This window comes from Spermophilus citellus (genome assembly GCF_964194105.1).
Source record: "Spermophilus citellus genome assembly, chromosome: 1".
NCBI lineage: Eukaryota > Metazoa > Chordata > Mammalia > Rodentia > Sciuridae > Spermophilus > Spermophilus citellus.
The window spans coordinates 269,419,616-269,446,548 of record NC_138182.1 but is presented as its reverse complement, the minus strand read 5'-3'; the positions used below and the strand labels follow the sequence as shown (position 1 = coordinate 269,446,548).

The 26,933-nt window shown below is 34.7% G+C and overlaps 1 protein-coding gene across 2 annotated transcripts in view; it reads right to left on the bottom strand.

Moving 5' to 3' along the window:
• Positions 1-2,253: 2,253 nt before the first annotated feature.
• WDR70 (WD repeat domain 70) overlaps positions 2,254-26,933 on the bottom strand; it is a 335,155-nt gene continuing 310,475 nt past the window's right edge. Inside the window, exons 18-19 of one of the 2 annotated variants that reach the window (XM_081284615.1) lie at positions 26,178-26,340; positions 2,254-2,433 (exon numbers count right to left, since the gene is read on the bottom strand). In XM_081284615.1, the coding sequence (XP_081140741.1) occupies positions 2,346-2,433; positions 26,178-26,340 (251 nt within the window). In that variant the 3' untranslated portion in view covers positions 2,254-2,345. The remainder of the gene's footprint in view (positions 2,434-26,177; positions 26,341-26,933) is intronic. The other variant, XM_081284616.1, reaches the window with a different exon arrangement.

The following is a 26,933-nucleotide window of genomic DNA, read 5'->3' as shown; positions in this document are numbered from 1 at the left end:
TGGCATTCGCAGGTAAATGAATGGAGTTAGAGAAGATAATGCTAAGTAAAATTAGCCAATCCCCAAAAGAACAAATGCCAAATGTTTTCTCTGATATAAGGAGGCTGATTCATGGTTGGGTAGGGAAGGTGAGCATGGGAGGAATAGATGAACTCTAGATGGGGCAAAGGAGTGGAAGGGGAAGGGAGGGCAAAGGAGTGGAAGGGAAAGGGAGGGCAAAGGAGTGGAGGGGAAAGGGAGGGCAAAGGAGTGGAAGGGAAAGGGAGGGAACATGGGGATAGAAATGATGGTGGAATGAGATGGGCATCAATATCCAAAGTACATGTGTAAAGACACAAATGGTATGAATATACTTTATACACAACCAGAGATATGAAAATTTGTATTCTATATGTGTAATATGAATTGTAATATATTTCGCTGTCATATATAATAAATTAGAATAAAAAATAAAAAATTTAAAAAAAATTTTAAAAAAGATGGGGAAAATGTGAGAGGCTTTCAATAAATTTTATCCATGAGGCAATAATACATTTATAAATCCTAAGCAGCTGGAACAAAATATTGGTCTGTAATTGATTTAGGATAAATCATTTCAATAGGAATAGGAAAGTTGAGGCAGTTTGTTAATTAGGGATGTTTAGATATCTTGGGTGTTTTCATATGGCCTTCCTTGACTGTGACTTTAGACAGACTGTTTGACACCTGGAGCCTCTTTTGCCTCATCTATAAAGTGGGTTTAGCAATTGTACCTACTCTTGAGGTTTTTGGGAGGATTAAATCAGCTAGTACAAGAGCCTGGGACAATATTCATTATATAGCAAGTCGTCAGCAGATGTTAGTCCCTTTTGTTATTGTTGTTTTCTGGTACTGGGGCACTTAACCACTGAGCCACCTCCCCAGCCCTTTTTATGTTTTATTTTGAGACAAGGCCTTACTAAGTTGCTGAGGCTGGCTTTAAACTCACAATCCTCCTGCCTTAGCCTCCTGAGCCACTAGGATTATGGGTGTGCACTACAGCGACCCGCAGTACTTCCTCTCATTAACTATCAGTTAAGTCACAAGGAAAGGGGAATGGGATGAAGATGGGGTTAAGGGGGGGGGAGGAGACAAAAACACTATATATAAATAAAGTCTTTATAGCTATGTTTGTAGAAAAATGTCACTGCCACTGCAGAAACTATAGAGAAGAAAGCTGTGCATTAGTGGAAGATTGGTAGAGCGGGGCTATGAGTGAAACTTGTAGAAGCAGGAGCTTTCTGGATCATCATTCACTTCTGTTAACTACTTAATTTACTAGAACAAATGAGAGCAGGAGGGTGAAGGGCAAGTACTGAAAACCTGAATGGACCAGAGGGGACTACTTAACAAGCAAAAGTGACCCCATGTCTATGTGAGATTAGTCCACAAAATTGTATTCCATTGGCCCATTATTACTTTGGACAAACTGCCAACTTATGTTTTAGTTTTCTAGTCACAAAACGACCTTTTAGCATGATTTTTAATGTTACCTATTTATATAGTCATTACTTTTACTAAGCATTTCTATATCTTTAAAATTTAATACTAATGAAAATCAGCAAAGTCATATTATTAGCCTTATGTTAAAACAGCAATTATTTAGTGTGAATTTATTATGTCCAAGTAGTGTACCAAATGCTGTACAAGGAATGTCTTATTTAATCCTTCTGATAAGCCTACAAGGTTAGTACTGCTATCTTGAGGCTACAACATAGTTTAATAATTCTCCAAAGGTGAGCCAGACAGTGAAGAGCAGAGCCAGGACTCGAACCCACACTGGCCTGACTTCAGAGCCAGCTCTCCTAACTAGCCACTGTGTTCTACTGTAGAAAGACAATCAGACACACATTCTTCTTTCCTAGTATGACAATGCTCTTGTTTGAACTCAGCCTAATTATTTACAGTCATATAAAGAATTGTTGTGACATTATACAGGAATATTAAACTTTTTGACCTCTATTTCCATGGTATGTTCCTAAAATTGCTCAAGACAGATGTACATCTCAATGTTCATTTTCCCAGCTAAGGTTATGAGAATCTATACAAGGCCAGTGACTGTTGAATGAGTCTCCAAATACCTAAAGTACTTATAACAGGCTAACTCTCTATTTTTTGCTTACTTGTAACACACTTTAACAGTTGTAGGTAAGAAAATATAAGCACGATTGTAGTAAAGAATAACTATCAATCTTTTGGATGACTCAATGATGGAAAGGACAAAATCTGTTCATAAAAATGCATTTTTTATTTCATAAGCATTAAAGAAATCAAAACACTGTTCCATATCCCTTCCCCTCATGCAAACGGTTCTCAAACAAGATTCTTCAAATTTTACGTTTTTTCCATTCTGGTTCATTCTTTGCTTCCTCATCATCAGATTCAACTTGGGCAAACATGGTTTTGGGCTGAGTCCTAAAAAAAAATAGTTTAAAAAGAGGAGGAAAATTTGAGTCAGCAAGTGTTTATTATATTAGACCTTGCTTCTTTCATCAGGTGGGAATAAAATTGGGGAAATGATTACATCTCAATTATTAAATATAAATCATTAAATTTCTGGCAAAGGAAAGGATAAAAGACATTTAATTATGTTCAGGAAAAGAGCCAAAGATTCTTCTAAAGGTTTTTTCCCTTGTGACAGACTTTGTATACACTGTCCTTTCCTTAAGTGAAATAAAAACACATCAAATTCAGTGGAAGCTCACACATCAAAAACCTCCACCTCCAACTCAGGCAAACTGAGATCATTTGGGAGGATAAAATATAGTCACCAAGTGAAAATATAAATAATTGTTATGTATAGCTCTCTGGGTTATTCTAGGCATAAGTATTCCAAATACATGTGATTATAGTACATGCTAAAAGGAGTATTTGAGTTAACACTTGAGTTTAAAATAATAGCTAACCTAAATATTATCATTTGATCCAGTAAAAATAAAAAACAAAACCAAACTAATTAACATCCTTTTCACCCTCATATCAAGACCAAAGCATAGAGATAGCAGGCATTTACATCAATGAACATGGCTGTAACGTTGCACTACAATATCATTGCTGTAATACTGCCACCGTACATCAAGTAATCTTTGCATGCAAAACCTTCTGTGCTTTCTAAACATACCTGGTTCGATGACATTCCTTTTACTACTATTCACACAGAAAATAATCCCAAGAAAATGTCAAATGGTTATAATGTATGCTCCTATAATATCTGCTACTACTGATTTCCCGCTAAAAACAGCTCTATTACATTATGAAAAAACATTACAGTATAATATCTGAAGATTACATGACATATTTTGGCTTGCACCTTCATTTTTAGTTCAATGCATTATATCATGGTAATTTCAGAATGGTAAAGATAATAACAACAACAAAAACTCCTTTTATTTGGCAGGGTTAAAACTTTACGTTACCTCTGTTTATTATCCCAGGGAAAAAGAATAAACCATCCACAACTCATACTGATGTTGTCTTACATGAGTCATGCTCTAGAATTCCTCGTGCGTAAGTTGTTCACAATTCTTTCTCTCCAGTTACCTCACACACCTACCAGAGCCCAAGCTGTCCCCATACCAAATCCAGTTGGTTACAGTTCTTGTTGTCACTTCAAGACACTGTTATGACATCCTCATACAGGTCATACCTCTAACATTTCAAAAAGCAGCTGCAGAGTTTCATAGGCCCAGAGTTGCTGAATTACTAGAAAGCAAGACCACTGGCTTTTGAACATGCTATAACAAAGCAATTGGTGTTTCTTACATGTTTTGTCTTGTAGGAAAGATGCTGACCATTTAGTTGTAGACAAACCTAAATGGGAACAAACTGGTTCTGGCTTGAATTCAATATTTAATGTCTAAGAAAAATAAAAGGAACATGGCCTTCCAAAAATATCTGGCAATGTTTCATAAGACACTAGCTCATAAGTGTTAGCTGTAATGTGATATAAGTACTGTGAAGCTGCAATTCTGCTTTTGGATATTAAAAAAAGAAATTGAGGGCAGATCACAGGAAGAAAATCTAGAGGTTGAAAAGGATATTTCATTTAAAGGGTCATGTTTTTATATGCAAAGTCAAATCCTGACATATAACTATCAAGTTGCTATTGTCTCCTTTTTCTCAACTTGCCATAATTAAGGCACAAACCCATGTTCAATATTTCCCAATGTTTTATTACCATTTGTTCTTTCTTTCTGTAGATTTGATAGAGCACTATTGATCATGGGAACTAGACTTCTATCAACCCACTGTTTTGGCAAAATTGCACATTCACATGTAGTAAATGAAGCCAAATCCTTACCTTATACCATTACCTTAAACATTACCTCAAAATGGATCAAAGACCTAAGCATAAAAATGAAAACTACAGAACTCTTAGAAGAAAACAGAGAAAAAGCTCAATGATACTTGATCCAATGATACTTGATGATTTCTTGAATATGACACCAAAAGCAGAGACAACAAAAGAAAAAAAAAACAATAGATAAATTGAAATATATCAAAATTTCAAAGCTTCTGTGGATCAAAGGATACAATGAACAAATTGAAAAACCAACCATGGAATGGTAGAAAATATTTGCAAATGATGTACTTGATAAGGAAATAATATCCAGAACACATAAAGAACTTGTTTTGTATCCAAAACACCCTTGTTTTAAACATGGGCAAAGAACATGAATAGACATTTCTTCCAAAGATATAAAAATGGCTAAAAAGCACAAGCCCAATATCACTAATCATTAAGGAAATGCTGAACTAAACTATAATAAGACATTACCTCATACTCATTAGAATGGCTACTATCAAAAGTATGGCCAGGATATGAAGAAACTGATATCATTGCATATTGTTAATGGGAATATAAAATGACACAGCAACTATGAAAAACAGTATGGAGATTCCTCAGAAACTTAAAAATAGAATTACCATGTGATCCAGCCATTTCACTTCATGTATACTCTCAAAGAATTCAAAGCAAAATATTTTTTTTAAGTTTCTTTTTTTTTAACCTTTATTTTATTTATTTTTTATGTGGTGCTGAGGATCAAATCCAGTACCTCACACATTCTCAGCAAGCATTCTACCACTGAGTTACAACCACAGCCCCTCAAAGCACAATTTTGAAGAGACATTTGCACACCTGTGTTCATGACAGCATTATTCACAAGAGCCAGAGGGTGGAAGCAACAAGTGTTCACTGATGCATGAATAGGCAAGAAAACATGTTGTATACATAAATAGAATATTATTCATTCTGAAAAGGGAATTCTAAAATGCTGCAACATGATAAACCCTGCAGATATTTTGCTAAGTGAAATAAGCCAGTCAAAAAGACAAATACTGTGTAAGTCTACTTACATGTAATACTTATAGTAGCCAGACTTACAGAAATAGAAAGTGGTGGTTTCCAGTAGCTGGGTGGAAGGGAAAAATGGAGAGTTTCTGCTTAATGGATAGAGAGTTTTAGTTTTAACAGGATGAAGATTTTTGGAGACTGGTTGCACAACAATACAAGTGTATTTAATGCTACTGAGCTGCATACTCAAAAATAGTTGAGATGATAAATTTTGTTGTGTGTGTGTACTTTGCCAAAATTGGACTTTTGAAGATTAAAATGAAAGAAAGAAAGAGAGAGAAAGAAAAAGCAAACTAGGCTCTTGAATTTAGAAGTAAGGAAGAATGAACTCTCTTCCTGGGACACAAAGGAGGTATCTTGAAGACAGCCTTTGTCCCTGACCAGGAGCTGTGCCTAGGGCTGTATTTTTCAAACAACTGGTAACCAAGGCCAGTGTTTATTTTCTTATTTCCAATTCCTTGCATATAAAATATTACATTCATTTCTAGGAAAATATAATCCAAATTTTTATTAGATTTCACATATATCAAACTGCTATAAAATTTCCCAAGTGTTTACATTTCCTTCATCAGCACTGGTTATGGACCACCGTAGGCAGTACCTATCAATAAAGGGCTCCATCCTCCCCTAACTTGGGAGAGGGCAGAGAAAAGCAGGGCTCAGAAACAAGGCTGTGGGGTAATAATCTGTCTTCTTAACATAAAGACATGGCAGACTTCCTCAACTGTGGGAAACTATTTCTCTATCTGCAGATATTGATCCCATAGAAAGCTGCTAAAGACTTTGTAACAAGTAAAATTTGGGGTTACACTCTTAGGCCTTTAATTCTTGAGAGTTAGTCATGGATAGGGGATGGGAAGTGTGGTCTAGAGAAACAACTTTCTTGTATCCCAAACCATCTGCCCTCAAAACCAAAACTCTAGGACTGGGGATATAGCTCAGTGGGAGAGTGCCTGCTTAGTGTGCATGAGGCCTTGGGTTCAGTCCCCAGTACTACAAAAATAAGTAAATGAATAAATTCTTAAAGTATAATTGAGAACCTCTAATAAGAGCTATGTGTTGTCTGCTGAATAAAGATTTAGTTCTCTAAAAAATATTATTCAACTTTAACATTCAACTTGACCACTTCTGTCTAGCCTGACAAGTACCAGTGTTTTATAGGAGCACAATGAGAAAATCTTAGCTTAAGCCTTGCAGCTATTCTTTCTCTTCAGCAATTTTTATCTTTGACTTTATTTCCAGCATTATTCTTTTGAAAAAGTTCACAAGTTCACACATGAGAAAGATTTAAAAAATTCAATTTGGGACTATCTGGGCCATTTTGAATGGATTTATTTAGTCACTACTTTACAAAAACAATGAGGAACAGAGATGATTAAGTAATCTCTAGCAAATTTAAGATTAAAACTAGATTTCTTCTTTGGGGAATGGCCTAATTTGCCCTAAGCATAGAAAACTTCTATGAAAAAAAGTCAAGAAAGGTGAAATGACACAGGCAAAAAATAAAACAGGCCATTTTAGAAATTCCTGATTTTGAAGTCAACAGGAAACAAACAATAACAACAACTAACAAACCCTCTAGGTCTATAAATAACATTATCACTGGCCATAAAACATGCATTCATTTATGGGTGCTTGAAATCTGTACTCTGATTTTAACAGAGACTCTATTAAGTGCTTCTACAAAAACGAGTAGAACAAACCAAACCAAATGGACAATGAAGATATGGCAGAAGCAACTCAGAACACACACACACACACACACACACACACACACACACACACACACAGTGCCAGAAACATCCCACCACTTCAAGAAAGCATTTCCATAGCCCACCATTCTCTATCTTTTATATTTGCCCAAACAAAAGCCTATACAGGGACTAACTTACAGGAAATGTAGATAAGGGGAACATTTCATTCAGCAAAATGTACAATCACTATGGGTACTCAAAAGGCTAATGCGGAAACAGTAAGCCTCACTGAAGAATCAGTAAAGTATCCAACTTACTGAAGTCAGCTCTATCTAGACTGTTTCTTTTACTGGTTTATGGTACATATTTACCCATTTTTAATACTAACTCAGTGTTAATTTAAAACCTAAATTTACAGAGGGCTGATGTGAAAATTGTGTTTTCCAATTTGATTAATTTATTTGGGGAATAGTACGCATTTTTCACTTGACTACCTATGTCAATTTGTTTATTAGAGTTACCAAGGAGAGTAGGTTAGATTTCAATATAGTTCTGCTTTACTTCCAGTAACCTCTGCGTTTGCTAATAGTAAATATAATTGTACAAGGCAAATATAGGTGCTTAAGCAAATTCTACAAATTTAGGTTAGCTGATACTTTGTGCTGATTAATTTTTACCTTGATATGAAAAAAAATTGGTTCTCAAGGTTATTTGTACAAAGTGAGTCTTTTCTAGCAATTGTGTGTTATAGGAAAATGACAGAAACCGAGTCCCTCCTTCAGTGTTTCCATCCAGAGGAATTTTGTGTTGAGTAGCTAGTAATAAGTAAAAATTCTCTCTGCAATTTTCTAAAAGGGATTTTGGGGTGCACTGTTTGCAGAAGAGATTCAAAGTGTCAGCAGGACTGTCTTTTCTCTTCTGACTAAGCTCTAACCTTATGCCTCTGCAATCCTTCTCCAGCACACAAGCCAGAGTGAAGTCATCAAAATGTTTTCAGCTACAACGGAAAGTCCACAGGTCACATTCTTTTTAATTATGGATATTCTTCTGATATGATTCATTCAAGAGCATCAAGTAAACTCCTGGGTAAAAGAACGAGTAAGAGGGGAAATCACTTGTATTATTTAATCATCAGTATGTGAGTATAAACCACAAGTTTTTTTGGCTCAGGGCCCATTGTTTATTATGAAGGAAAACCTCAAAGCCAAAGTCAATTATAGCCATGACTTTGACAATCTGACACACTTGTTAACCTTGAAAGAATGAATACAGCCCAGATGAACTCTGACCCAGTCATCACAATTGCAGAATTATTAAGATTAAATAAAAGGTTTGACCAAAAGATCCCACTTGAAATGGTTCCTTCTTTCTATTGAAGAGCTAATCAAAGATTTTTTTTTTTAATATTAGGGACACCACATAAGAAGAAAATCAACAAGATGTTTCTAGATAAAGAATTTTCTATTTTCTTTAGAACATGAAATATTTTGGAAAATAAATAAACCCATCTCAGACTCATAAATAGGGCATACTAACTCATGATGCTGTGTATGAGAGTTTAAAGACTATGTGAGGGTAGAAAAAGGGACATATATGAAACCTGTGGGAATTGTGGGAGGGAACAGAAAAAATAAAAGGGAAAGGAAAATAAAAACAAAGAGAACCCTATAAAATTACCATTATCTACCCTCCCATCAAGTGGGTGAATGCGTTAGAATGATAAACCCTCTGAAGAACTCACAGGCTGGAGACAGGCCAGGTATGATCAAAGTCCTGTCCAAGTTCCCATTTATAAAATCCTTAACTGTGTGCCACAATTTTTATTCAAAACATACATGAAAGCCATGCACTAGTGTAACCCTATCCTCTTACTTCATGGATAAGGAAAAGAGCCTCAGTGAAGGTAAGAGACTCACCAGGTAGTGGCAGAGCTGGAACTAGACCCAGGACTGTGACTCTTAGGCTAGTGTTCCCTCTACTATGCCAAGCTAGCTCATACAAATAGCCTTTCAGCTTCACTATCACTCAACTTTTCTAAAAACTACTACTAGCTGCATTGTGATGAGAAAGAGTAGAGTGTAGTAATTAAAAATCACAGACTTGACTCTGAAGCCAGACTTCCTGCACTCAAACCCCAATTTTGTCACCTGCCACCTGTGGGGGTTTGGCCTCAGTTTCTTTATAAAACAAGGACAGTAATATCATTTACCTCATAGAATTGTTGTGAGGATTACATGTGTATGTATATGTATATATAAATATATATGTATGTATGAATAAATAAATAAAATTTAAAAACAAGCCTGGCATAGTATAAGTACAACAAAGTGTCATTATTATTACACAGCTTGCTTTAAATATTTTTCACTTCATATAATAGATGTATTTCCAAAAAGTTGTATGCAGGAAACATTTAATAAAATAATTCAAATGTTAAATACAACATGGCAACTTGGTATTCAAAAAAATCCTGGGGCAAATTCTTTTGTGGTAGAAATAATTCACTATGAAACTCTATAATTGAAACAATCTAATCTGTAAGTGTGAATTTTCTTAAGGGGAATCATTTGTGGTTTATTTTAAATAGCTACTTTGTATTATTACCAAATGTTAGTGTTCAAAATGATCATTTAAGACACTTCTCAAATGTAGATTCCCAGCCCCAATCCCATGACATCTGAGTTGGTTTGGGCTGAAGCCTAAAAATCAAAATTTTAACCCTTCTCCCCCAACAAACACACACACACACACAGCTAGGATACAGGCAGTTCACAAAGCCACTCTGAGAAGCGCTGGCTTCTACACAGGAATATGGTAGACAGTGACTACTAGTTACCTAAATATAACTCAAGGGGAAAAAAAGATATTTTTCTCTCTGTGCATATGTCTCTCTTCCTGACACAAATAATACATAAACCTTCACTCATTCACAAAATAACTTCTTTGAATGTTGCCTATTAACTCAACATGACTTTAAATGGATCCTTTATAGATGGGATGATACATACACAACCACACACACAAGCACATATCCTGTATCAGACAAGACATGTACACCAAAAATTAAATTGACTGAACCAGCAATAATGGAAGCTTATCTGGCAAGAAAAGTGGCCATGGTTGACAGAGCTGTCAGACTGGCAGGCTGCTGGCCAAGCTCCAGGCTCCCACACACATCTATCCCTGTCTGATGTGAAAGCTAATAGCATTCTGGATTCACATCCTGCCCACTACGCCCCAGCCAGCTCCTTTCCCCTCCCTCCAACAGCATCTTTTAAACAAGAAACTGTAATTAAATCTGCCCATGTGTGGCTGAACAGAGTCCTCTGTGATCCTGCTGTGTTTGAAAACTTTCATGGCTATATCATTGCTAATGAAGGAATGAAGCTTAAACATTCAACTGATAAATGTAAAGTGTTCAAAGACTCTTCATTATCATCACTGGAGAATGCAGATGAGTATATGTTGTTAGTAGGGAGACAGATTTATAGAATGTCTAAGAGTTTTTTTCTGTATTAAAGCAAGATACAGTAAATAAATCTTCATTTCATCACTGACAGAAGTCAATTGCAGTGAAGAAAAACAACCAGACACACATTCTCAATTACAGTGACCTTTATGAAAAGATCCCTTTAAATATTAGCTTCCCTTCAAACACTTTGCCACTTGGCAATAAACAGCATACTCCAGCAGGTGAACACAGGAGAAAGAGAACCATGATCCTGGCTAACAAATTATATGTCGCAGACAGACAGCGCCATTAACTTAGTTAGTAAGCAGTAAATGTAAGGTGATGAAATTGGGTGGAAGGAAAGAGATGGGAGCAAATGCAATGGGAGAAAGGTGTATACTAAGAGGGAGTATAGTTCTCTGCAAGGCTCATTAGGGGATCAAAAGAACTGGTAGTTCTAGTTTCAGCTACTGTTAACAGCAGATCTCTAAGCTGTAGTCTACTCATAATTAAGGTGCACATATGACAATACCTGTCCTACCCTCTTTGCAAAGCTACTTTTAATCCAACACATTATCCAATTTTAAATATAAATTGCCTATGGTGTGGAAAATATCTTCAGGCAAAAGTCATCAGTGAACAAAAACAACTTCAGCTTCAACTAATCGTATTTAAATAAAGCTGAAAATCTGGATGAATGACTATCCAATAAAATATTAACTAGCTACCTTGGAAGAGTCAGAAACTCCAAATAGACTACTTGGTGGGGAAAGATAGAAATAAATTAAGGAAGTACTACTCATGCTCCGCTTCACAGAAGCACCAGGTTTTGATACTTTTTTTAATATTTATTTTTTAGTTTACACAATATCTTTATTTCATTTTTTATGTGGTGCTGAGGATCAAACCCAGTGCCTCATGTATGCTGGGCGAGTGAGTGCTCTACCTCTGAGCCACAACCCCAGTCACAGGCTTTGATAATTTTAGAGGTAAATTAAATCAAGTCTTTTCAAAATGGCTAGGTTAAATAGTTTCAAAATAGTCTAGAGGACATCCAGAAAAGAAAAAAAAAAATATAAAACTTTCAGGAAGATAACCTAACATTCGACAAAAACCATGTAAGTGTCAGATCAAAGATGCCAGGATGGTTTGTTATCAGGAAATACAGTAATATAAATAATCAAATTTATAGATCAAAGTAAGAAAATCATCTGGTCACCTCTCTAGTAGACAGAAAGGATTTAGTAAAACTAAGCATCTATTCTGGATGCATATATGCCTTTGACCTTTGAAGGGTGTTTTCTCTCATGTGATGCTCTTCCCAAAAGTATCTGCATGATTCAATTCCTCATTTCACTCAGGCCAAAGATCACTTTAGAAGAGTGATCTGACTACCGTATCTAAAATAGCACAATTCCATCACCATCCCACCCCTATTATTTTGTGTCCATTATCTCTAACTTAGTTTTATTCTTAACACTTACTATATCTAACATTTATGGATTTATGTATTGTGTGCCTCTATCAGAATATCTATAATAACAGCTATCTCCCCACATCCTAGAAAAATATCTGACACAAAGTCTTTAGTAAATCTTTGTTGAATAAATAAAATAGAAAGAGATGAATTATTCTTAAACTTTTGTATGTGTGTTTTCAAAAGTCACCATGTTTTATGGAGACATACCATTATATTGAACAATATAAAACTGCTATTTAACATTTTTGCTTACAAAAAAAAATTTTACATGGTTTAGTCCAACAAAATTTTGCCTGTTAAAGTCAAAGTGAAAAAAAGAATGTGTACTATCATTGATACAATTTACTATTATTCTGGTGGTAGACAATGCAATTAGATAAGAAAAAAATGCCAGATGTATAAAAATTGTAAAGGAGGAGATAAACTTATCATTATTTGCCTGTGATAGAGTTTTATACCTATAAATCCCAGAAAACTGGATAAAAATTACTTAAAACAATAGAAAAATGCAATAAAACAGCTGGATACAAAACTAATATATATATTACACATATATGAATTCAGCAAAGAAAATATTCTTTTTTTTTTAATAGAAGCACACAAAAAACATAGGCATGAACTTAGAAGGAATATGAAAGATATATATGAAAAAAACCTTAAAATACCACTGAAGGATACAGTGATATGATTAAATATAAAGATATATTCTATGGTTGGTTTCAAAGAACCGCTATTATAGAATTTCATCTAAATTAATATATACATTTAACTCAATTGTACTAAAAATTCCACCAATAATTCAGGGGAGGGGAGAATGCTAGGTAATTAGAATAAAGTCATACAGATCTGTAAGAATAAATAGAATAGATAGAATAGATAAATAATGAGAGCAGGGTCTGGGTTTGTAGCTCAGTAGTAGAGCACTTGTCTAGCATGTGTGAGGCACTGGGTTTGATCCTCAGTACCACATAAAAATAAATAAATAAATAAAAGGTATTGTGTCCATCTACAACTAAAAAATAAATAACAATAAGAGCAGGCAGTCCTATAATAATGAAAACTATTTGACACTGATACTTGAATTAATAGAACAGAGAACCTAGAAACTGACTAAAATTCATACAAAAATACACTATATGCAATAAAAGTGCCATTTCAATTCAATGAGGTAAATTATATTATCTAGTAGTAAGTGTTACAAGAACTGGCTAACCAACTAGAAAAATTAAATTGGAATTCTATGGTGGTATGGTTAAAGAAAAAAAAAAGTCCCTCCAGCTGGGTACAGTGATGTGTGACTATAATCCCATCAGCTTGAAGGACTGAGGCAGAAGGATCATGAGTTCAAAGCCAGCTTCAGCAACTTGGTGGGGCCCTAAGCAGCCCAGCAAGTTCACATTAATTTCAGTATTATTTATGAAAGCTAAGAACTGAAAATAATGTAACTATCTTTCAAGACCGCATTTTTTCAGAAAAGTACAATATGTCCATACAGTGAAATAAATGAAGAAAGTATAAAAAATTAGCTAGATATTCATGAATGGACTGACCCACTCTCCAGATATAAAAAACAAACAAAAACCAAATACAACTTGTAAAGCATACTATACATGTGTTTTTTTCACATAATGAATGTATCCATATATGTATCTGCACATTTACACAAGGATTCTCTCTGGGAGAATAAACAAGAATTTTCAGACGTTGGTATCTCTAAGTAGTAGAATGAACTGGTGGTTAAGTGAAAGGGAGGCTTTCAGATTTCCACTGTCTAACCTAAAAGAGTGTAAGTACAGCTAGACATTTTTTTCTTTTCTGCATGAATATATTACTTAAAAATTCAGATCTGAAAACTACATGCTAAATTGAAATTTATCTTTTATCAAAGTAATTTGTTGTTAGATGTGAGAACAATACCCTGGAAATTCTAAGCCCAGGTTCCTGGATGGTTGCAGCAAGAGCTCGATATCAGGTTCTAAAGGTTACCTTCTTAGTGTCTCCTTTTCTTCAATGGTAAATTAGGTTTTTGACACTTTTCTATGATTTATATATCGCTAATGTCCACTGATAATCAGCAAACAGTATTATTACAATACCTGTAGTAGAGACATCTCAATGATTTATTTGGGGTGTTTATAAACGCATGTATTTGGAGCTGTTAGCCATCAAAATGATACTTACCATGTTTAACAAAATTAATTTGATGGCTTTCTCTTCTTTCTTCAATCAAGCTTTGTTGTATTTCTAAACAAGATTTTTAAAGTACAAAAGACCCCTTTATTTTAAGAGAGGATAACTACTCCATTAAAACAGAAGTTTCAACACAGACATAATCTATGAGCTTAGCTGACTGCCAGTGATGTGCTGACATATATTAGCTCATACACAAATTCTATACAAATGAAGTCTGAATGTACACTATTTAGTTGGCCAGCCTTGATATGACCCTCTTAGCTGTTGTAATATTATCCAGCTCGCAGTTCAGAGATATTCCATCTGTACTGTGTGGGTATTAGAACACACTGTGAACGATCACCATTGAGAGTGCACAGTAAAGCTTGTTCTGCCACAACAGACACACAGCAAGGACACAATGCTCCCTCCAGATCCCCTCAAACCCCTATAGGTTTTTTGTTTTGTTTTGTTGTTTTGGTTTTGGTGTGCATTCTTTCATAGCAGTAGCAACTATCTCTGAAACCCTGGAGAGCTGGCAGCATCTGGAAATGTCTTTCGCAACAACTCCATCCATTACCAACAATCAACAGATGAGGGAGTAAAGATACTTTAGCTGCCATGTCTCTGACCAGAACAACTCTGACCATAGTCTCTGGGGTCCTGCTGCAGGACTGAGCCAAAGCAGCTCTCCATGAGACTGGTTTTGATACTGCAGCCTTGCTTCTTTCCTTGCATTTTTCCATTTCCCTGCTGGTTTTCTCTAGGATTATGCCCTAATAAGTCCACTTTACATGAATCATTATCTTAAGGTCTGTTTCTAAGGAATCAAGCTAAGACAATGCATGTTTCTTTAAAGCAAAGTAGCTCCTAATGATTAGCATACAGGGGGCTGATATGACATGTAAGTCGAGTTAGTTCGTAAGGAATTTTTCCCAACACCTTAATGTGTTGAAAAATGACTAGGGTCTAGATTTCTCAAAATTGAGAAAATTTTAGCAATACATAAAAAACATAAAACTGATGTTAAAAACAATGATGAAATTAGGGATAAAAGGAACTTACCTAAATATCATATGACAAACCCAAAGCCAACATCACACTGATGAGGAAAAACTGAAAGTACTTCCTATAAAGTCAGGAACAGGACATGGATGTCTATTCTCCTCACTCCTAATCAATAAGGTTCTTGAAATTTTAGCCAGAGCAATTAGTCAAGAGAAAGAAGTAAATATAAATAGTAAAGTAAAAAGTCAAATTATCACTATTTGCAGATGATATGATCCTATGCTTAGAAGATCAAAAAAAAATCATCAAAAGACTAGAACTGACAAATTCAGCAAAGTAACAGATCAACATGTTAAAACATGAGTCAAAGGAATATTAAACAACAGGAGCAATGCTGGAGCTAGGTATGGTGGCACATACCTGTAATTCTAGCAACTCAGGAGGCTGAGGCAGAAGAATGTTAAATCTATGACTTTAACATTCACAAATAATGAGTCTGCTGGAAAAAAAATCAGGAAAACTGGGGCTGGAACTGTAGCTCAGCGGTAGAGTGCTCACCTAGCACAGGCAAGGCCCTGGGTTCGATCCTCAGCACCACATAAAGATAAGTAAATAAAATAAAGGCATTGTGCCCATGTATACCTAAAAATAAATATTTTTTAAAAATCAGGAAAACAATTCCCTTACAATAGTCTAAAAAAATACATAGGAATAAATCTAACCACGGAGGTGAAAGATGTCTGCAGGAAAATTATAGAATGCTGAAAAAAGAAATTGAAGAAGACACTAGAAGATGGAAAGACCACCCGTGCTCTTGAATAGGCAGAATATTGTTAAAATGGTCATACTACTAAAAGTGATATAAAGATTCAATGTGACCCCCATCAAGATACCAGAGATATTCTTCACAGAACTAGAAAAATTCACACAGATAAATAAAAGACTCAAAATAGTCAAAGCAATATTAAACAATGAGAGCAATGCTGGAGCTAGGTATGGTGGCACATACCTGCAATTCCAGCAACTCAGAAGGCTGAGGCAGAAGAATCACAAGTTTGAGGCTAGCCTTAGCAACTTAATGAAGCCCTAAGCAATTTAGCAAAACCCTGTCTCAAAATAAAAAGTAAAAAGGCCCAAGGATGTGGCTCAGTGGTTAAGATCCCCTAGGTTCAATCCCTGGTACAAAAAAAAAAAAAAAAAAAAAAAAAGAGCAATGCTAGAGGCATCACAATTCCTCACTTCTAATTATACTACAGACCTATAGTAACAAAAACTGAAATGCACTGGCATAAAAATGAACACTCAGACTAATGGAATAGAAGACTCAGAGACAAATCCACACAAGTACAGTCATCTGATACTTATCAAAGGAGCCAAAAACATGTTGGGGGGAAAAATGATGCTGGGAAAACAGGATATGCAAAAGAATGAAATTATATCCCTATCTCTCACTCAATTCAAAAGTCATCTTAAAGTGGATCAAAGATCTAGCAATTAGATCTAAAACTGCAACTACTAAAAAAAAAATATGGGCTCAACACTCCAACATCGACTTCCTCAATAAGACTTATAAAGTTCAGGAAACAAAACCAATAATTAACAAATGGGTTGGCATCAAATTTAAAAGCCTCTGTACAATAAAGGAAACAATTAAAAGCATGAATAGAGCTACAGAATGGGAGAAAATCTTTTCCAGCTACTCGTACAATAGAGAATTAATACCTGGCATATACAAAGAACTCAAAAAACTTTCCACCAGAAAAACAAACAGTACAATCAATCCATGGGCAAATTAACTAAACTAAATTATTAAAGAAAAAAAACCCCAAAATATATGAAAAAATATTGAACATGTTTAGCAATCAGCAAAATACAAATTAAAACTACACAGAGATTACCTCTCTTTCATTAGAATGGAACTTAGTAAGCATACAAAAAATAATAAATTCTAGTGAGGATGTGGGGGGAAATGGAACACTTAAATACACTGTTGGTGGAACTATAAATTAGTATAACACTGTGGAGATGGGTATGAAAGTTCCTCAAAGACTAGGAATAGAACCACCATATGACTCAGCTACTTAAATAGAAGAATTTTAAAGTCAGCATTCTAAGAAATGCATGCATACCTATGTTTATAATAGCAACATTTACAATAGCCAAGTTAATCTAGATGTCTGTTAGTAAATGAATGGGTAAAGAGAATGTGGTATATTTGCACAATGGAGTTATACTTGGCCATAAAGAAAAACGAAATTATGCAATCTGCAGGAAAATGGATGCAACTGGAGAACATTATACCAGGTGAGATAAACCAAACTCAGAAGTCAAGGGTCGTATGTTTTATTTCATATGCAGAAGCTGAAGAGAGAGAGAAAAAAAAAAAGGAACCTCAAGAAAATAGAAGTGAGACCAGTAATGTAGAGAAAGATGATGGACAAATCATGTTAATGGCCTAAACTCACCAATCAAATGACATAGACTAGCAGACTAGATTTTAAAAAAGACCCATCAATATGCTGCCTCCAAGAAACTCATCTCATAGAAAAAGGCATCCACAAACTGAAGGTGAAAAGTTGGGAAGAAACATAGCACTCACATGGACTGCGGAAACAAGCAGGGGTTTCCATCCTCATATCAAATAAAGTACACTTCAAGCCAAAGTTAATCAAAAGGGATAAAAAAGGACATTTCATACTGCTCAAGGGAACCATACATCAACAAGACATAACAATTATAAACATATATGCCCCAAACAATGGAGCATCTACATTCATCAAACAAACTCTTCTCAAGTTCAAGAGTCAAACAGACCACAACATGATAATTCTGGGTGACTTCAACACACCTCTTTCATCACTGGAAAGATCTTCCAAATAAAAGCTGAACAAAGAAACTATAGAATTCAATAATACAATCAATAACGTAGACTTAACTGAATACATAGAATATTTCATCCATCAACAAACGAACACACTTTCTTCTCAGAAACACATAAATCCATCTCTAAAATAAACTATACATTATGCTACAAAGCAACTCTTAGCAAATACAAAAAAGTAGAGGTATTATCCCACATTCTATCAGATCACAATGGAATGAAATTAGAAATCAATGATAAAATAAAAAATAAAAGCTACTCCAACACCTGGAGACTAGATAACATGCTATTGAATGAACAATGGGTTACAAAAGACATCAAAGAAGAGATTAAAAAATTCTTAGAGGTAAATGAGAACACTGATATCAAAATCTCTGGGACACTATGAAGATAGTACTAAGAGGAAAGTTCATTGCATGGAGTTCATTCCTTAAAAGAAGAAAAAGTTAATAAACAAATGACCTAATATTACATAAGCCCTAGAAAAGAAGAACAAATCAACACCAAAGGCAGTAGAACACAGGAAATAATTAAAATTAGAGCTGAAATCAATAAAATTGAAACAAAAGAAACAATTAAAAAGTTGACAACATTCGTGATGAAAAAGGAAATATCACAACAGACACTACTGAAATACAGAAGATAATAAGAAATTATTTTGAAAATCTGTACTCCAATAAAATAGAAAATATCAAAGGCATTGACAAATTTCTAGACTCATATGATTTGCCCAAAATGAACCAGGATGACACACATGATTTAAACAGATAAATTTCAATCAATGAAACAGAAGACACCATCAAAAGCCTATCAACCAAGAAAAGCCCAGGACTGGATGGATACCTGGCTGAGCTCTACAAGACCTTTAAAGAAGAAGTAACACCAATACTTCTCAAATTATTTCATGAAAGAGAAAAAGAGGGAGCACTTCTAAACTCATTCTATGAGGCCAATATTACCTTGATTCCAAAACCAGACAAAGACACATCAAAGAACTAAAACTTCAGACCGATATCTCTAATGAACATAGATGCAAAAATTCTCAATAAAATTCTGGCAAATTAAGTACAAATACACATTAAAATGATAGTGCACCAAAATTAAGTGGGGTTCTTCCCAAGAATGCAAGATTGGTTCAAAATATGAAATCAATAAATGTAATTCATCACATCAATAGACTTAAAGATAAGAATCACATGAGCATCTCAATATTTGCAGAAAAAGCATTGGACAAAATATAGCACCCCTTCGTGTTCAATACACTAGAAAAACTGGGGATAACAGGAACATATCTCAACATTGTAAAAGCTATCTATGCTAAGTTCCAGGCTAACATCATTATAAATGGAGAAAAATTGAAAACATTCTCTCTAAAAACTGGAACAAGACAGGGATGCCCTCTTTCACTATTTCTATTTAACATAGTTCTTGAACCACTAGCTAGAACAATTAGACAGAAAAAAGAAATTAAAGGGATATGAATAGGAAAAGAAGAACTCAAATTAACACTGTTTGTCAATGATATGATTCTATACCTAGAAGACCCAAAAACTTCTACCAGAAAACTTCTAGAACTAATCAATAAATTTAGCAAAGTAGCAGGATATAAAATCAACACCCATAAATCATAGGCATTTCTATATATCAGTGACAAATCCTCTAAAAGAGAAACAAGGAAAACAATCCAATTACAATAGCCTAAAAAAAATGTAAAATACTTGGGAATCAACTTAACGAAAGAGGTGAAAGACCTCCACAATGAAAACTACAGTGGCTAAAGAAAGAAAACCTTAGAAGATGGAAAGATCTACCTTGTTCTTACATAGGCAAAATTAATATTGTCAAAATGACCATACTGTCAAAAGCATTATATAGATTTAATGCAATTCCAATCAAAATCCTAATGACATTCCTCATAGAAATAGAAAAAGCAGTTATGAAATTCATCTGGAAAAATAAGTGAACCAGAAGAGCTAAAGCAATCCTTAGAAGTAAGTAGCATCACTATACCAGACTATACTATACTATATTATACTACAGAGCAATAGTAACAAAAAATGCATGGTATTGGCACCAAAAAAGACTTGTAGACCAATGGTACAGAATAAAGGACACAGAGACAAACCCACATAATTACAGTTGTTCTATATTAGACGAAAGTGCCAAAAACACATATTGAAGAAAAGATAGCCTCTTCAACAAATGGTGCTGGGAAAACTGGAAATCCATGTGCAACAAAATTAAATTAAGCCCCTATATCTCACCATGCACAAAACTGGATCAAGAACCTAGGAATTAAACCAGAGATCCTGCGTCCAGCAGAAGAAAAAGTAGACCCAAATCTCCATCATGTCAGATTAGAACCTGACTTCCTTAATAAGATTCCTATAGTGCAAGAATTAAAATCAAGAATCAATAAATGGGATGGATTCAAACTAAAAAGCTTCTTCTCAGGAAAAGAAATAATCAGTGAAGTGAATAGAGAGATTGCAGAATGGGAGCAAATTTTTACCACATGCACATCAGTTAGAGCACTAATCTCTAGGATATATAAAAAACTCAAAAAACTTAACACATACACACACACACACACACACACACACAAAGAAAAACACCCAAATAACCCAATCAATAAATGGGCCAAAGAACTGAACAGACACTTCTGAGAAGATGATATTCAATTAATCAACAAATATATGAAAAAATGTTCAACATCTCTAGCATTTAGAGAAATGCAAATAAAAACTATTCTTAGATTTCATCTCACTCCAGTCAGAATGGCAGCTACTAAGAATACAAACAATAATAAGTGTTGGGGAGGATGTGGGGGAAAGGACACACTCTTACATTGCTGGTGGGACTGCAAATCGGTGCAGCCAACCTGGAAAGCAGTATGGAGATTCCTTGGAAAACTGGAAATGGAACCACCATTTGACCCAGCTATCCCACTCCTCAGTTTATACCCAAGGGACTTAAAAACAGCATACTACAGTGATGCAGCCACATCAATGTTTATAGCAGTACAATTCACTATAGCTAAATTGAGATCCAACCTAGATACCCTTCAGTAGATGAATGAATAAAGAAACTGGTTTATATACACAATGGAATATTACTCATTAAAAGAGAATAAAATCATGGCATTTGCAGGTAAATGGATAGAATTGAAGAATATCATGCTAAGCAAAGTAAGTCAATCCCCCCAAAACAAATGCTGAATGTCTTCTCTGATATAAGGGTGCTGATTCATAATGGGGATGGGAGGGGCATGGGAGGAACAGACAAACTCTAGATAGGGCAAAGGGGAGGGAAGGGAAGGGAGGAGGTATAGGGGTAGAAAAGGTACTGGAATGAGACAGACATCATTACCTTAAGTACATGTATGAAAACACGAATGGTGTGACTCTACTTTGTGTACAACCAGAGACATGAAAAAATGTGCTCTATTTGAGTAATATGAATTGAATTGCATTCTGCTGTCATATATAATAAATTAGAATAAGTTAAATAAAAAAGAAATAAAGGTGACAGGGGAGGGAGAAGGGAAGGGAGAAAGGGAAGAATAGGTGAAGAACTGGGAGAATGAAGCAGACCAATTTATGCTATGTGCATGTATGAAGATGTCACAATGAAATATACTATTATGTATAACTATAATGCACCAATAAAAAAAAATTTTAAAAAAGAAAACCATGACTATACCTCCAACAATACAAAATTATACATGCACCAAGCATTTATTCACTATAGCATTATTAGTAATTACAAAATACAGGAAACAAACTACCCATATATTGGAGAATGAATGGCTAAATAAATTATGCTATACCCACACAGTAGGCTACTATACAACTATGAAAAAGAATGTGAATGAGCTCTATGAACAGACATAGAGAGATTTCTAGGTCATACCATTATGTGAATAAAAAAAAAAGCCCCAAAGACTATATCAACTCATAACCTTATATGTATACAATTTTAAAGTCAATTATATATCAGTAAAGATGGGGAATAAAAATTAGTGAAAGTCCTAAACTGATTGAAACTGTCATAATAAAAACAATTGATATATTTGTAAATGCTTCTCCCAAAGTTAGTAACTTAAAATTAAACTTCATACCGAAATTTTAATGAAGACTTTAGAGAACCAACTACTTTGTGAATAATCACAGATAAGCAGTAATTTTATGAAAGTTTGATGTGCACCATAACAGTCTATTAAAAATATTGACATTTTACTTCACTCATCTGTTCATATGTTGTTATTTTACTTTACTATAGAGTTTCAAATAGAACTTGGATAAAAAAGGAAAAAAAATCAAGTATTTGTACTACACTACCCTTCATGTAAGAAAGAATGGTATATAAGAAAATACTCAAGTATTGTTCAATTTTACAGAAAAAAATATAACAAAGATCAACCAGAAATGAAAGATTGGTTTACTCTAGGGGTGGAGGGCTGAACGAAGGGAGAGCTGGGAACGTCAACACAGGAGCATGGGATAAAGAGAGATAATCTCTGAGTATATGTCTTTTAAGCTCTTACTCCTAGTACTCCAGTAATATTTCACATATCCTGCAAAATAAAACAAAAATTTGGGGAAAACTGAAAAAAGGAATATAAGCACTAATGAATGAATCTAACTTTATTTCAAAGGAATAATACAACACTAATGGGGTAGGGGGAAAACCTAATCTAAATAACTTTGGAAAACAGTATCTTGACTAAATACTGCAAACCCAAAGACAAAAAGAACTGTACTCAAATGCTGTAACATAATTAGGGAAAGTGTTTCTTCCAAACATATGTATTATCCTTTCTGAAATTACTTTATGTGTACACCAGGACTGAACAAATAGGAGCTGGGTCTCTTACTACTGAAGAAAGAAGTTACAAATACAGATGGAGAAAGGCTAAATAAGCCTACTATTATGTATAAACCCTATAGTATAAGACTGAAATAAGGTTTCAGTTCATGGTTTTTAAAATATAAATACAGATGGATGAATCAGAAATAGAGATGTATGTACATGCGTAGGTTGGTATACACATGCATATTTCCAAGCTTTGCCAGCAGGACCTACAAGCAATGGCACTTGAGCAGCACTGAGCACATCTAACACCCAGCTCTTGGTTTCTGAACACCATTCTTCAACAAAAGGAACTAGGGCTCTTTGGAGAAGTGGTTGATTCCAGGATGGGGGCAAGAAAAACAAAGATGAACCTAAAACATTTTTTTGGTGCAGAAATTAGAGAAGCACTCAGAAAAAGTGTATGGGGGTGATGCTGTTGAAAGAATAAAAGAAGCATTCTGAAGGAGCTTCTGTTGGCCAAAGCTGGAACAATGAGAGCAACAAACTAAATAGTGATGGTATTGGATTTTAAATCATAAAGTAAGTATTTGAGAGTTCCTAAGAATATATTTTTAATTTTTTAATTTAATTTATTCTAATTTGTTATATATGACAGCAGAATGCAATTCAATTCATATTACACAAATAGAGCACATTTTTTCATGTCTCTGGTTGTACACAAAGTAGAGTCACACCATTCGTGTTTTCATACATGTACTTAAGGTAATGATGTCTGTCTCATTCCAGCACCTTTTCTACCCCTATACCTCCTCCCTTCCCTTCCCTCCCCTTTGCCCTATCTAGAGTTTGTCTGTTCCTCCCATGCCCCTCCCATCCCCATTATGAATCAGCACCCTTATATCAGAGAAGACATTCAGCATTTGTTTTGGGGGGATTGACTTACTTTGCTTAGCATGATATTCTTCAATTCTATCCATTTACCTGCAAATGCCATGATTTTATTCTCTTTTAATGAGTAATATTCCATTGTGTATATAAACCAGTTTCTTTATTCATTCATCTACTGAAGGGTATCTAGGTTGGATCTACAATTTAGCTATTGTGAATTGTACTGCTATAAACATTAATGTGGCTGCACCACTGTAGTATGCTGTTTTTAAGTCCCTTGGGTATAAACTGAGGAGTGGGATAGCTGGGTCAAATGGTGGTTCCATTTCCAGTTTTCCAAGGAATCTCCATACTGCTTTCCAGGTTGGCTGCACCGATTTGCAGTCCCACCAGCAATGTAAGAGTGTGTCCTTTCCCCCACATCCTCTCCAACACTTATTATTGTTTGTATTCTTAATAGCTGCCATTCTGACTGGAGTGAGATGAAATCTAAGAATAGTTTTTATTTGCATTTCTCTAAATGCTAGAGATGTTGAACATTTTTTCATATATTTGTTGATTAATTGAATATCATCTTCTCAGAAGTGTCTGTTCAGTTCTTTGGCCCATTTATTGATTGGGTTATTTGGGTTTTTTTTTTTTTTTTTTGTGTGTGTGTGTGTGTGTGTGTTAAGTTTTTTGAGTTTTTTATATATCCTAGAGATTAGTGCTCTAACTGATGTGCATGTGGTAAAAATTTGCTCCCATTCTGTAGTAAATAGAGAATCTATAAATATTTTTAAAAATTTGAAAATTAAATAAGTTTGGGTAAAGGGACAATTCTTCCTTTTGATAGAGTTCCACTTAATAGATAGAAGACAAGGAATAAGAAAATAACCATCAGACAAACATCAAATCATTACAGACAAATCCATCTGTAAACAAAATTGGACAGCAAAAAATTGAAAAGAAATAAGATTTACATAGTCCAAGAAAATCACCCTGGGATGGGGCTGTAACTCAGTGGTAGAGCCCTTGCCTAGCACATGTGAGGCACTGGATTTGATCCTTAGAATTACATAAAAATAAACACATTAGAATTACATAAAAATAAACACATAAAGGTTATTGTGTTCATATACAACTAAAATTATTTTAAAAAAATGAAAAGAAAGAAAATCACCCCAAGAAATTTATCAATTCAAAACAATGAATGACAGCAACTTTACAGTAGAGAAACTTGGCAGATATCACTTTAATCATGTGACCAAACTTACTATCACCATTAATAAGATAATTCAAATCATGAAACTCTTAGATATGATGATGTATGAGGATTCAATGCCCCTTCTATGTTATTGTGTGCCAAATGTGCATTGCTTCATTCCAATTATGAGAAAATGCCAGCACACTCAAACTGACAGAAAGTCTACAAAATAACATTAAAAATATTAAAAGCATCAAGTTCATGAATGACAAAAAGACTTAGAAACTGTTACTACTGGAAGAGACTATGAAGAAATAAAAACTCACTGCAACACACACACACTCCTGAGAAAAAGAAAGGATATCAGTAGAAAAACTAATGAAGACCAAGTAAGGTGTGTAGCTTGGTTAACAGTATTATACCAGTATTGAGTTCACAGCTTTAATAATTAACTGTTGTATGGTTGTCTAAGGTCTTAAAAGTAGAAGAATATATAGAAGCTCTCAGTATTTTTTTTTTTAACTCATCTAAGGTAGTCCTAACAAAAAGCTAAAATAATTAAAATCTGAAAATTCTACAATAGTACCCCCCTTCTTTAATGTAAATACAGCTGGTATAGTAGCTTTAAGAACCCTACATGTTCACTCAACATATCCACGTTAAGCTATCCAAGACAATCCAAGAGGCTGGATCTGCTGGGCAGGGTTGCTTACATACACAGCTCTCCATGTACAAATTGATACTATGAACTCCTCTCCTTTGCTTGCTTTTAACCCTTGTCCACTATGACAACGTAGTGACTTTTTTCCACATAATAGTTTATACTATGCTATAGCTCTGACTACACTAGTGTAGTTTTAAAATTCATCATTTTAGAGTCCTGTTTTTTTTGGGGGGTGGGAGTATTGGGGATCAAATCCAATGCCTTGAGCATGCTAAGCAAACACTCTACCACTGAGCTAGATTCCAGAACTTAAGAGTCTTAAAACATAAACAAATGCCTAGGGTTTAAGACTGTTGAGTTTCTGACCTATTTTTCATGCTCAGGTAAAAAAAATACCACTGTTATGTTCTTCCCAATTCATTAAAAAAAAAAACATTCTTCCATTTTAAAATTAATTAATTACTTTTTAGAACTGGGGATTGAACCCAGGACCTCATGCATGGTAAGCACATTAGCTACACCTCAAGCCCCCAATATTTCTAATTTAAAGAATTACTTTCTTACTTGGAATAAGCTGGAGAAACCCAATATGGGTTGTCTTCTGCTGCTTTGGCATGACGCAAAATGGCTTCCCTGGGATTACTGTCATCAGTCTTGTCCAGAGCAATGTTCTTCACGATGTAGGAAGAAAGAGTGCCTCCATGGGTTCCAACTCGGCCACCACGACCTGTTTCAGAAGGGGAAAAAAATCAGAAACAGCACTAACATGACAACATGTTGCTAGCCCATGCACACTGTGCTTACCTGAACATGATCTCAACAGCATTTGTGTATAATCCTTTCAGCCATCATAATAATCAGAACCAAAGAAAGAAATCATCAAACTGCAATTTTCCCATAAAGTTTTTAAATAGAAAGAGACTTGAAAAGATTGTTATATCTTAGTTGCTTAACTTACAGAATGAGTAATGAATTACAAATACTTTGCCTTAAAACATACATTTCCTCCAGCAAGCTGGGGTTATGGCTCAGCGGTAGAGCACTTGCCTAGCATGTGCAAGACTCTGGGTTCGATCCTCAGCACCACATGAAAATAAATAAATAAATGAAATAAAGGTATTGTTTCCAACTACAACTAAAAAAATATATTTAAAAAAATTTCCTCTAGCATGAACACTTAAAATTCAATAAATAACCAATATTCATTAGATGCTATTTTAATGTTAAACAAATTTATCTTCCCATATTTTCAAGTACTTTATAGGCAATCTCCTGGGCATTATTAGAGAAAACAAAAGAAATGGTCATATAGATTAACTT